Source organism: Osmerus eperlanus, chromosome 14 (genome assembly GCF_963692335.1).
Source record: "Osmerus eperlanus chromosome 14, fOsmEpe2.1, whole genome shotgun sequence".
NCBI classification, from domain to species: domain Eukaryota; kingdom Metazoa; phylum Chordata; class Actinopteri; order Osmeriformes; family Osmeridae; genus Osmerus; species Osmerus eperlanus.
In genome coordinates this window covers 9577029-9590895 of record NC_085031.1, presented here as the reverse complement: position 1 = coordinate 9590895, position 13867 = coordinate 9577029, and the positions used below count along the sequence as shown (strand labels likewise).

The 13867-nt window shown below is 40.2% G+C and overlaps 3 protein-coding genes across 4 annotated transcripts; all 3 read left to right on the top strand.

Annotated features, from left to right (window-relative positions):
• Positions 1 to 499: 499 nt before the first annotated feature.
• Positions 500 to 1788, top strand: lrata (lecithin retinol acyltransferase a). Its single transcript, XM_062477383.1, has 2 exons — positions 500 to 1047; positions 1410 to 1788. The coding sequence occupies exons 1-2, from the start codon at positions 508 to 510 to the stop codon at positions 1560 to 1562; spliced, it is 693 nt and encodes a 230-aa protein (XP_062333367.1). The 5' UTR covers positions 500 to 507; the 3' UTR covers positions 1563 to 1788.
• A 1049-nt stretch (positions 1789 to 2837) lies between these two features.
• On the top strand, positions 2838 to 5135 carry si:dkey-30k22.5 (lecithin retinol acyltransferase family protein). Its single transcript, XM_062477388.1, has 2 exons — positions 2838 to 3332; positions 4417 to 5135. Exons 1-2 carry the CDS (start codon positions 2841 to 2843, stop codon positions 4570 to 4572), a joined length of 648 nt encoding a protein of 215 aa, XP_062333372.1. The 5' UTR covers positions 2838 to 2840; the 3' UTR covers positions 4573 to 5135.
• A 5660-nt stretch (positions 5136 to 10795) lies between these two features.
• npy2r (neuropeptide Y receptor Y2) lies at positions 10796 to 13179 on the top strand. Of its 2 annotated transcripts, XM_062477356.1 has the most exons (3): positions 10796 to 11091; positions 11848 to 11920; positions 12031 to 13179. In XM_062477356.1, exons 2-3 carry the CDS (start codon positions 11862 to 11864, stop codon positions 13157 to 13159), a joined length of 1188 nt encoding a protein of 395 aa, XP_062333340.1. In that variant the 5' UTR covers positions 10796 to 11091; positions 11848 to 11861; the 3' UTR covers positions 13160 to 13179. The 2 variants fall into 2 exon arrangements, with proteins under 2 accessions (XP_062333340.1, XP_062333341.1); XM_062477357.1 differs by lacking the exon at positions 11848 to 11920.
• Positions 13180 to 13867: the final 688 nt, after the last annotated feature.

Below are 13867 nucleotides of genomic sequence, written 5' to 3'. Positions count from 1 at the left end.
CACACACAAGGGCAAATTGTCCACAATGTCTCTTAGAGTCAATGTGCTTATTCCACCTACTTAGACTCTTACATTTCACAAACCAGACCCAACATGTTTTTCTGCTCATTAATATATCCAGGTCAAGGACTAAACATTTAAATATAAATATTTGTTAACCCACTGGTATAGGTTCATAATAGGAAATACGCTTAATTGACGTTTATACAGTAGTAATTACAGTTATTGTCTGGACTATTACTGGAATTATGTTCAGTTCCGTGCAGTTCTGTAGAAACCAATAACACGTGCAGATAATACGTAAACTAAATTCCCTAGACAGTTTATGATGGATAAAGAAAAGAGCCATGCACACGTGCAGAATAAATGCTATGGGAATAACAGTGGTGGCCAATCGTCTATCCAGGATTGACCTCTAACATCACTGCTCCCTCCTATGGTGTACTTGAGGATATAAATCCCAAGACGCCTCCACCCTCCCACAAAACTTTCTCTTAAACTTGCACGATGCTTGACTCGTTAACGTTCCTGGTGGAGAAGCTATCCATTATCTCACACTTTAAACTTGTTGAATTTTGGTCGTCGGGCAGGCAGCAGAGGGAACACAAAGAGTGCGAAACGCACGGTCGGGTACCGACTCTGAGAAGAGGAGACCTATTAGAAGTTCCGCGAACATTGTTTACCCACTTCGGAATCTATCTTGGCGACAACAAAGTTGCCCATCTGATTCCTGACATAATGCCCGTGCTAACTAAAGATGACGCTTTAATAAAAACAACTATCACAAACAAGAGACTGATCCTTGGTTGCATTTACAAAAGCGCCACGGTGCGCATGGACACCTTGGAGGACTTTGTGTACGGCTCAAAAATCAGGGTTAACCATACGGATAAATCGAGAAAGGTGCAACCGTTTCCAAATGAAGGTGTTGCTAAGAGGGCTGAAGAACTCATTGGGTCAATTCCTTACAGTTTGCTATGGAATAATTGTGAACATTTTGTCACGTACTGCAGATACGGCACAGCGACAAGTCAGCAAACAGAGATGGTAGCTATACTTTCCAGAAACATTTACACTTCTGGAATTGGTTCATTCTGAACATTTCATTTAACTTTATTGCTTCTGTTGCTGATTTTCCTTCAGATTTGCATATACATTCATAACCATTATTAGGGCTTAATCGACATCGAAAAACAACGTGATTTCAAAGATTAAAACATAGGTCTTCATTTGCATAGTCTTTAGTCAATTTCCATGATAATGCAAATCTTAGGAATGTTTTGGTTTAAATCGAATGATAACATTTGGAAATTGCGATTGATATGAATATATATATTATATATATAATATATTTGCCTACAGTAGGCCTACATAATGCATGAGACTCATGCGATGTACTTCCTTTGCAGTTCTGCAAGTGTCTGAAATCAATCATCAGAGACCAGAGAAGTGTAAATCTTACAGTCCTCCTGGGAATGATTTCCATCATCTGCTTCGGCCTAGCGCCCTCGACTGCATTACCCACAATTCTTATTCCATTTATCCTGTGGATGGCGGGCTGAAGAGCAGAGGACTCCAAACTCAATGGACAATTAATGACACTATGACATGACGCTTTGTCATGGGTAAACCTTGGAATCCCTTACAACACCTATCTCTTTCCCCAAATGCTTTTATAGATGACGGCTGAAACATAAATCAGCCTATATTTCTTTCATATTTTTATTTTTGCATCCTGTACTAGAGAGAATAAATGTCATATATAATTAAAGTTTGTTGTTAAAACCAGGTTGAATACTTATGCACAGCTAAAAACATGAATCCTGATCTTGTTTCTGATTATCTTTTACAAAAGAGCTTTTACAAAAGCTCTGAGGCTAACCTAAACATAATTGGCCGTGTTCATGTATCAATGAGTATTTCAGGAAACCATAAACTGAATATTCACGAGAAGCATCAAAACATGTCCCCTTGACAGCAATTTATTTTATAAAGGCTAATTGAAGTAATTGGTTCAGGCAGACATTTTTTATTTTAGTTACTCTTAAAGTTTGAAAAATAATGTCAATGTTGATGTAGGCCCAATGAGCTACTGGGATCCAAGTATCACCCCTTTATGCACATGTTTTTTTAAATTGTAAATACATTTTATTTTTATATTAGGCTACTTTCTGTGTACTCACTATAAAAGCCTATCAATTATGACAATTCTATATGATACAGTGCAATGTGTAGGCTATAGAGCAAATACAATTTTCTTTACATCAAAATGCATTGAAAATAACTGAAATGTAAATAAAAATGATTATGAAATGAATCTTTGTTGCATTTCATTCGGTCCTTACTTCAAAATAAAAGCTGATTTGGCCACCTAGGGTTTCAATATCTCATTCAGAACCACATATCTGTACAATAAGAAGTGTCAGTAATGTTTTCCACATTGCAGTCATGATCACATAGGCCTTTGTTGCCTTCCCTTTCACAATAATTTATTAGGGGGTCACGTCAACATAATTAAACCATTCAGACTGTTCATACCTACAAATCTGAAACCTTTTAAACTAGGATTTTGTTTCATAAGAATTACACAAGATTTATTTTTGCAAGATTTCCCAACAAATTCTTTAAATAGACCACTTGCCCTATTTAAATGGTAAATTGCATCTAGGTTGTGAAATTGAGTCCTCCAAGCAAACATGTGCAATTGAATAAGCACCTTTATTTGTGAGAAAATCTCATAGAAAAATTGACTAATCTCTAATCCCAGCATACAAGCTCCTCCCAAAACTCGGCCAAATAAAAACACAGGAGGAAGCCTAAAATTCCTTGTATTTGCCATCATGTTCCCTCTTCAACTCCTCAACCTTTTCTTCACGGCCTCCACACTGGAGGACAAGAACCTTCCGACCCCAGATCCAAGCCTTTTCAAGCGTGGGGATCTGCTGGAGGTCCCTAGGACCATGTTCACTCACTTCGGTATCTACCTGGGCGATGGCCGTGTGGCCCACCTCATCCCAGACATCCTACCTCTGATCACCAAGAACAAAGGTGCCATCAGCACCATGGTGTCCAACACCCGTTTGATACTGGGGTCCATCGCCAAGGTGGCGAGTGTCCGAGTGGACTCCCTGACCGACTTCGCCTACGGCTCAGAGATCCTAGTCAACCACACGGACAAGCTATGCAGCCAGCCTCCCTTGGACGGGGACGAGATTGGCAGGAGGGCGGAGAAGATGATGGGCTCAGTCACCTACAGTCTGCTGTGGTACAACTGTGAACACTACGTCATGTACTGTCGCTACGGGATGGCCATCAGCTACCAGACCTACCAGGTAGGCAGGAGAGGGACACAGGAACTCATTGTGCCATGGATCTTTCTCATGTATTCCGGACAGCATACAATACCTTCTATTTCTGTCAGGTTGTATTTTCTATGACAGATGTATTCTGTGTTAGTGACTTCAAGTGAATAGCCCTGGTCTCCTTTAGTCTTCTACTGTTCCCTCCATTCTATTCCATTGTATTTAACTGATGTCCAAATTAAGGACAGCTCCATTTTTAATTGGGTTGAGTAATTGGGGGTGGACTAGAGCGCCTAGTTGTAGAAGCTTTTTAAGGTCTTCAAATATAGTTACAGTATGTAGCAAAGGGATGAGTAAAGTAACATGATGGGAATTGTTCTTAAACGTTTTGACTGTGGGAAATCTTTCTAATACTGTGAAGGATTGTATGGGAAAATTCTCTGCTTATGTCACAAGCTAAATAAACTAATCTCAATGTAAATTCCAGGGAATGCAGTTGATGCAACCTTCTTTCAGAAGCCTATTGCATGTTGATCGGACAGGATTTAAAGTGCTGTTTCATGCTGACATTGATTTATTATTTTTGGTGCAATAGTGTTTTAAACAATAGTTTTGTTTGACTAATAGCATAAAACACTTTAGTGATTATCAATATATATATATAAAAACGTTTTAATCCTATTTTATGGGTAATATTTTTCAGAATACTGAAAAGTAATGTAATCATGCATCTCAATTGTCATATTACATGACCAATAGCAGTAAATAACCTTAACTTTCAGGCCTCACAGCCAAAGTAAGCTTGGCACTGAGAAAAAAGGTTTGTATTGTACTTTAGGGCATACAAAGTTACAAACTAAGTTGAACTCACAAAGCCTACAGCACTGGTGAGCAGCACCATCTAGTGTTATTTAGCACCTACAAGTAAGTAGGCATAAGTAACTGTCTCAAAGCAGCGGGATTTGATTACATAGTTATAATAAAACAGTATAAATATGATATTAATTATCACCGCCCTTTAGATTAAGTTTCACATGTCTATACTGTATAAATACCACTAATTATAATAAATTATCCAACTAGGTTAACAAAGTAATAATTCTGTCTCTTGCAGTTCTGTACGGCAACCAGGAAAATCTTCTGCAGCAGGATGAACGCCTACCTGACGGCCTTCTGTAGTATGGCCACACTGTTCTACCTGGGCTGCCTGACGCCACTCACCACTCTACCCACCCTCGTGCTCCCTTTCACCATCTGGATGGCATCTTAAAAGGACTGCAAACAAAATGGCTGACGTCAAAAGACTCTAGAATAGAATGGCAGAATGTTTACTAAGAGTGGAAACTAAGCTCTATGGGAAAGGACAGATTGAAACTGGCCGTGGAAGATAACAAATTGGTGTTGAATGCATTAACTAAACTTTGTTTTAATTATTATTTAGTTACAGTGGAAGTTACGAGTTTAACTTTTAGTTCCATAGGCTTGGGTGCATCCTTTTAAATAGCAGAACATTCACTGTGGTCCTGGTAATGACACAAAGACAAGCCATGTTTTCTCTTATGTGGAAAACTGTGTAAATGACTGTAAAAAAGAAGAAACTGATAATATTTTTAGTTGGCTTGGACAACGTGCAATACATTTTTGTATTCCCTGTAACATGGCGTACTGATGGTCACTGACTTTCAAGTAAATTGCCCTGGTCTCCTGTAGTCTTCTACTGTTCCCTAATGATCCCAATACTGACAACAAGATGGTTGGGTGACAAGAAAGACTGTCTCCTGCTTAATGCATTAATTTCTAGGTCTCTTATTTACTTATGGATGAATTAGTGGTGCACATCCTACAATTCTCTGAAAAGTAATACCCAGTAGCTTGGCATCCATGGCTGAATAAAACAATTACTCAGTGCTGTCCATGATTGGCACAGATAAACTGCAAGATGCATGGGAATGCTGTGAAATACGTCACGCATGTTAAAAGGCACACCAGGGATTTTCTCAATTATATATAATATAAAATCAGTTCAATTTCTGCCCATTGGGCTCCAGTAGACTGTAAATCAACAGAAACGGCCACTAACAGACAACAGAATTTTGCCAGTAGGCAATGTCAGTTTGTTTGTTCCTGCAGATAATTCAGATGCAACGGACCAATAGCTCTCAGAGCAGGGATGGAAAGAAGGGGAGGATATAAATTATTGCAAATCGTCAATGTGATCCTAATACTTTGGTAATTGACCGTACACTTGACTTTGACCTTATATGGCTTAGTGGATAGAAGGAAAATAATGATTTCAGTGGTGACACGTAAATTATACAATTAATTTAGATGATTGAACATGCGATTAAAGTATGTGAAGAATCTGTTGAGACAAATGTAAACATTTTACAACACGTGGTTGCAGGCATTTATATCCCACTGCTAGAGACAATTTATGTGCAGCAGAGCCTGGCTTAGTGCATTGAGGACAACATTCAGACAACATTATCTTCTAAGGAAGATGCTCATTAGAACCTCAAAACACAGTTCATGAAAATAATTAAATTTCATAATACACTGACCAAAAAGTGCACTGTACTTGTGTGTCTAGGTCAGGCTCAAAATACATCAGAACCATATTACTTTTACCCAAGCGATAATGACAGAAAAGTGCAGGTGGTTGCATGTGAGTGCAGTGGGCACCTTGCAATCTTCTCATTATAGCAGTCTGGGTGACATAAATGCAGTTCAAAATTCTGTCCATGTCTAATGGACCCAGGTTTTCCTTCCATTCTCTCCACTTTCCCTCGATCTCAATCTACCTTTGTCTACAGCCCCCCACCCTCCTCCCCATCTATCTCCAGCTCTCCTTCTCTTCCATTCGACCCTCTCATCTCTCCTCTCTCCCACCATACCTCCATATCGAAGAACAGGTGGATGAAGCTACATGGACTATAAAGTAGATGACTGCAGGAGGAATAATCAACCCTCCTGCCCTTGCAGGGTATTAGCAGGACACACCACAAAAGGATTCCAGCAAGGGGAGATGAACAGATAACAGTCATAACAGTATATGGAATGGTGGCCAACAGTCAATAACTTGGCCTATACAGTCTGTATCCAATGTCTAATTAGTTTGTACTCAATTGTAGCTATAATTGTAGTACTCCTAACTGTATCTGTACGTAAGAAAATTAGATATTAGAAAGCTGACCAGCTTTGATCAGACTAAACATCTCCCTACCACTTCTGAGCTTCACAACAGATTGAATATGCCTGACTTTTACAACTACAAGTATGTAGTGGAATAATGTTATGACAAACATTGCCGTGGACGCGATTGTAGTCCTTACACTTCATTCTGGGAAAAAACACTTTATGTCAGGTTGTCCTTCCTTGCTCCATAAAAAACCTGCCAGATTCATGCCCTGTTCTGACCCTGGAAGAAGGCAGCCTGGCAGAGAGTAACTATAATGCATGATCGTTACCTAGAAGTCACGTTGTGGCAATCATCCAGACCAAAGAGAGCGGTATTGATTTTGTAGTAGAGGCAGTTCATGTCTATGATTCACTGGATCCATTAAGAAAGGAAGGCAGTGGGGTAACAGTCCTCCTGCTGAGTTTGAGGATACATCTCTGGCTTTGCAACAGCACTTCTATCTTGCAATGCGAATGTGTCATTCAATTAATTGCAGTCATTACAGGATTGGAGCTTGCTAAGCACATTGTCAAATCTGAGGCTTTGTCATTCCAGTCTAAAGGTAGCACTTGGAAGGATCCAAGATTTTGAAACTTTTACACGGAATAGACCAATGGCAGTGGGACTCACAAATGAGTTTGATTTAGGCCACTTCTTCTAAAGACCTTCTGTCTGCACACCATCTGTTACTGTTGTCCAGGCTGTTTGATAACACATGCTACGCTATGCATGATTCTGGAAGGTTCTAAAAGATGTGTTCTCTGTGTTGAAGACTACATATTTGCCAGGACAGGACCTATCTGCCATCTATATCAGAAATATGTTCACCTATTACAAAGCAAAAATGTGTTTTATGCACCTACAAAAACTGTATTACCTCTGTTTCTCAAATCCTAAATGTTTTGTGTTATGAAATGTAAAATGTAAGCCCCCAAGCCATAGCCCCTTGTACAGTAACCTAGATTCATGCACCAAACGCAGATATACCAAATGGTCTTCTCATTGGGGTGGTATAATACATATTCATGGAAGAAACCTAGCAGAAATTTTGAAATCCCCTGGCTGCCTATTAGTCCGACTGAACAACTAAATTGTTCCCCTCACATGGGAGGACACGAGGCAGGCAAAAAAAATAGAAAACAAAAGTGAAAAACGCGAGGGCAATAAAGGCCTCTCGAGTGCCCTTGTGCCCACATTGTTCTTGCTGCCTGGGTAATTTAAAATGGAGACAGTGCAGCTACAAGCAGCCTTGGCTTTATTAAAAGCGACTAGTAAATTCTGTGCGCCGGCATTGGCAGTAATTGTGATGGATTTTGTGGTGGAGATACGGTTGACCACACAGCACACAGCACAGGTCATTAGTGCTCGCCATGAGAAAGTGTGTGTGTGGTAATGTTAGGCTAAACTAATTACACGTGCGCTGGCAACACAGTGTAAGGCGCTAGCCATGCTACTTCTTCATCGTGTTACAAATACAAATGTACCTTAGTTATTTGCAGATTATTATGGTTGTGTTGATTTAATTTAGGGTTAGACGGAAAATGGAAATTGGAGGCAAGGTTGACTTGAGAAGATCTGACCCTTTACCTGGCCTCCACAAACAGTGGGAAGAAAACACCTGCATTTATTTCAGTTGGAGCTGAGAAACTTAAAATAGTTTAGGCTACAGGGTCATAATAAAGCGTCTGTCACACATTACAGTACAGTCTTATATTTTTAAGCCGTAGAAATGCAGTGGCTGAGAACACATGTATACTACAGAGACTGGTTCTACATACAAAATAATATACACATACTGCATGTTTTAGGTCCAAGTAAATGGCCTTGGATCTTTGTATGCCTCACCGTTTTGACCAAAACCACAGGAATTAACTTCAAAAAGAAAACATATCCAGGCCAGAAATAAGTCTTCAATTACCAGACCAGAAATGAAAAAGGACGATACTCCATTTGAAACTATAGTGACAATACACTTTTCTATTCAGACAGCCCACCTGAATGAGCTTGGTCTATAATTGACAGGTATCTCAATTAGGGTAGACACAGAGAGGCCTAATTGTAAAACCCAGGTTACATTTGGGTCTTTGTGTCATTTAATAGACTAGATGTTGATCAACACTTCCTGACACTAAAGCTCTGTGTTGCTGGGAACATAGTTAACCCTCGTGCTGCCTTCGGGTCACATGACCCAAAGGTTCATAACGAACCATCGTTGTGTTTACCCAATTTTACCCAATACAAAAACAAATTAAAATAATTTTCTTTTAACCTTTGCAATGTGGGGGGTCTGAGACAGCCCAACGGTTAAAAGAAAATGCTTCACTTTGTCTTTGTATGCGGTAAATCTGTCGCAATACGACGGTGGGTCACAATGACTGATGGGTCAGAATGACCCGAAGATAACACAAGGGTTAATTAGGGTACTTGGGAATGCTAAATCTACTGCTGGTGGGTAGTACAAAGACAGATGAGAAGTGAGCTATAAAAAATCCATTGTGGGTATTTAGGCATGCATCAGCCATTTCAGCCATAGATGGAACTTAATTACCGTCTAGATGGAAGAGAGAGATCAATAACAAATTACTCTTCTGTGGCCACCGCTCACTCCGAAAGGCCAAGGAATGGACATGGTAGAGCATTGTGCTGATATTAGTATGGATATCCTTTTTGTGTGTGCATGCTTTATCAGTGCAATATTCCTTTGAGACCTGACCCACAAGAAAAATACTATTTAGACTCAAGGAAAAAAAAAATTCTCAGAGTTGCCCTGTGGGTAGAAAGAAATGCCAACCCACTAGAAATAAAGGGCTTTGTATTAGCAAGATCAGAGCATGGTCATATATGGTTGTTTTGCACTCCTTAAGGATATTTTCAATCCTTTGTGTTTGACAGACTTGCAGTGCCACTCGGGTAAATCAATCATTTAAAGTTATTGGGATACAATCCAAAAAGTTAATTAATAACTGAATATAAAACATAAAAATTTATGTTTTGAACTGAAGCATTGCTATTTGATGCTTTGAAAAATGCTGTCATCCTCAATGCTACATCATATCTAGTAACATGCAAGTATGAGTAATTTCAATGGTTAGAACCCATGCTGAAAAATTAAGCCCGAGCAGTGAACCTTATCAGTAATCTATGGGGAGCTTTAAAATCGCATTTATATGACGCTATCCAGACCAATGTGGCTTGATTGTCTAAGGGGTCCACAAAACTCTCCTTACCGGACTGAAACCGATGGGGATTTCTCTGATCTAAAATGAGAAACGGGAGCTCCTTATTCCAGCGATGACATTCCTTATATACGAAGGTCAACTGGTCCCTAGACTTGTTGGAGTTGTATGCAGGGGTAAGACCTGCCTGAGCCTTAAGGACTAATGCATGTTATAATTGCCTTGGGGACCGTGCAAGCTTTCAACAAAACAAGGAAAGCTCTGAAGAAGCCTGTGAGCACTGTGCTTCCCGGTTTGTGCCATTATATAACCATCTGCCTGTTTGCAAAGAGGGCATATTGGCATTAAGTCAAGGATGGAGACTGCTGGACAGTAACTTAATTTGGAGGATCACGTGTGGCCCTGGATGGTAATGGTGGCAACAGAATTAGCCAAACAATTATCACCAGTTAAAACCTGATATGAATCAAAGGCTCCCCATTGTTAGATAAACAAACTGGCATTGTCTTCCTAATTATTGCATTTCCTGAAACTGAGAAGAACTAACAGACCCCTCGGCCCCAAACACAAACACCTGTCCTCATCTGACCATTTTCCCATTGACAGCAGAGAAGGAAACAGAACATCTCTCATCTTGTTTTGTCCATCAATCATAATGTCCATCATCATAATCTGAGGATAGGGTGGGTAGTAAAAAAAACACCTTCATATCGATAAGTCTCTTTATAAAAAATCTTAAGACACATACTGTATGTATAACTACTGAACTCTGTAATTAAAAAAACATTGAAATAAAATAACATTAGGTGTGCCACAGTGAAATAGTATTAGGATAGCAACGTTTATCACTATAATTTACATTACAAAAAGAAAGAAAACTAATTTGCACCAGGTAGCTCACCTCATACGGTATTGGCTCCCTATGCTACTCGCTACTGGGTATTTGTTTGTTCATGTTGAAAACGGATATAAACATTATTTATCACGAGGCATAAAATTTCTCTCCAGAGGCTGGGGTTATTTTCGTCAAGAAAGGACGCCCCCTCTCTGTCATTCAACACGTTCTTCCTCGCTCAGCCTCTCCATCATCTGCTCAGACCAGAGCAGAGCGCATCTACTCAGACGCCGTGCGCCCTCATTGCGCGCGTACCTCATTGGAGAAAAAGCATGGCCCTTTGTCAAAATAACTATCTAGCCAGTTATTCAAATCAGTTATTTGTCGGGGTTCATATATACGCAGATCTTTGAAACTAATACTGTCCGATGCAATAAGAAATTTGCGCGAAATTATTGACAATGAGTGCTACTTTATAACTACAACTAAACTTGCACATATGGATGCTTGTTTTACAGTTGACGTAATTGGAAGCAACGGAACTTATTGCTCATGGAAAAGGAGGATGAGTCTAAACAATTACTAATTTTGTGAAACAAGGTGAGTGGATTTTGGTACAGGTTTCTGTTTGCTACTGATTGGTTTTGTGTTTGAGTTGAAACATAATACAGCCTGCTTGAATACTAGTAACTAATAAAACAAAACACAGATGCTGCTCGATTGATTGTGACAAATTCGAGTATACCTGTGGTAAAAACAGACATAGAGCAGAGCTAATTAATCTCAAATGCCATATAGTTTTGCCTTTTTGTATGGCCGCAGTGCAGTAATTTTCGTCAGTATTTACTATGGGAGAAACAAAAACGTGACCTTTCAAACAAGACAGATTTTTTATTTGACAACGCTATTTTTGGCATAAGTTGTTCCCTAAATCCAACAAACTAACAAAATGCAATGCCACTCCCTGAACACACTTCACGATAAGCCAGGAACAAGAAGTTATTAATACCTAGAATGAGAAAGACTATTTGTTGGCGCTCTACACCCACGCGGATCATTTGTGCATCAGGTTTCATTTCTACTTTAAAATCAAAGGAATCCTTAACTATTTAGGAACCTTGGCACTAGGATATATTGACAGTCAGCAAACCCCTGCATCAGTGTTGGCTATTTCCACTGATTGATAGTGTCTTATAGGTCACGAGATGATCCTGAATTCAGTGTGCAATAAAAAACCACAGAAAGGCGGATAGGCCTTCACCTGCCAATAGTATTCAGCGCCTTGGGTGAAGAGAATGACTTATAGACAATTTAAGATCATATTTAATGTATCCACGCTCAAATTCTTTTTTACAGTGTGCTACTAAAGAATGATATGTCAGGATTTTAACCTTGGCTTGGCAGCTTCATATTTCCACCAAGATGGAGGGTATACCATGTCATCCCTACATAGCAGACTTCAGCGCTATATGGTTCAATGTAGTCATTTGACTTGAAAGGCCTTTTATAAAAAATTATAATCCATCCTTTATTTTGCAGAATTTGTGAGCCCCAAAGGGGAATGATATCAATGGATATTGTAAGTCAAGTAAACATGACCCTGATGGAGGATTCTGGACTCAGAGAATCCTCCAACTGCTCCAACTGCTACTCTTTCAATGAAGAGAACTTTCTGGAATTGGAGGACAGTACGAAGATAGTCGGAGTTCAGGTGATACTCATCCTCGCTTACAGCACCATCATACTTTTTGGAGTCATCGGAAATTCTCTGGTTATCTTTGTAGTGTACAAGTTCAAAACTCTTCGTACCGTGACCAACTTTTTCATTGTGAATTTAGCCGTGGCTGACCTGCTTGTGAACACGCTGTGTCTGCCTTTTACGCTGATCTACACCCTTCTGGGGGAATGGAAGTTTGGCCAGGTGCTGTGCTTCATGGTGCCCTACTCCCAGGGTCTAGCTGTGCACGTCTCCACCATCACCCTGAACATCATCGCCCTGGACCGCCATCGCAGTATCGTCTACCATCTGGAGACCAAGATGTCCAAAGACATGTGCACCTTGGTCATCGCCATCACTTGGGCCACCAGCGCCCTCCTGGCAAGCCCTCTGGCAATATTCCGCGAGTACGGGACCTTTGCTCTCTCGCCCGAGCTGTCCATCCATGTGTGCACTGAGGCGTGGCCACAGAGCGGCATGGATGGGACCATCTACAGCATCTCCATGCTTCTGGTGCAGTACGGCCTGCCGCTGGCCATCAACTCCTTTGCTTACATCCGCATCTGGAATAAGCTCAAGAACCATGTGAGCCCCGGCGCCCGGAACGACCGCCACCGGCGGAAGAGGAAGACCACCAAGATGCTGGTGATGGTGGTGGTGGTATTCGCCGTCAGCTGGTTGCCGTTCCACGCCATCCAACTGGCCATCGACATAGACAACAGTGTCCTTGACATGAAGGACTTTAAAGTGCTCTTCACAGTCTTCCACATCATGGCCATGTGCTCCACCTTTGTCAACCCCATCCTCTACGGGTGGATGAACAACAACTACAGGGCAGCCTTCTTATCTGTATGTAAGTGTGGCGAGGCCGTCAATTCAGGCTCACGGAGCTCCATGAAAAGGAAGACCCAACGGGAAAGAGACTCGGACTTCAGAGCCACTAATGTTTGAGTTTATGATATGTGATATCTGGGAAATGGCAAGCACATAAATTCAGTTCATTTGTTGAGATTGTACAAAAAAATAATAATAATTGATGTGAAATTTCATAACTATTAAGGTGCAAACCACTGTGAGGGAGGTTCTTTTTAAAGATGTTAACTTCATAGTGTTTATCAGTCATGCTACCGCTGCCAGCCATTTGGTAATTGTATTGTCATTGATGTTTAGATGATGCTTCAACTGCTACTTCGCAACTGAGAAAAACTGGAACAAAATGCAAATATGTAGGCCTAAATTCTGATAAATGTTATATTGTCTTTTTAATGTTACATCTGTAAGTTATGAGATCTTTAAATGATCTACTAAAGCAGCTCCCAGGATTGTTTTTTTCAGAATGGGTGCAGGGGCCTAAACCTGACAGCAGTGATTAATCAAGCAGTAGTTGTAATCAAAACATTATTTACTTAGACAGGTTGTCAACAAATTAAAGGTCAAACCAGTAACTAAGAAACATGGCAGAAAGTTCATACAAACATAACAAATGACTTTATATGAAGTTGACAGCGAAGACATTTCCCAAGTACACATTACATGTATGTAGGGTATTTATTGGAGACACTGACCTGAGCTCCTGAACAAGGCTCTCCACTCGTTTCTGGAGAGCTACTTTCCTGTAGGTTCATCCAAACCCCTAATTGTTACTAATCTTAATCATCG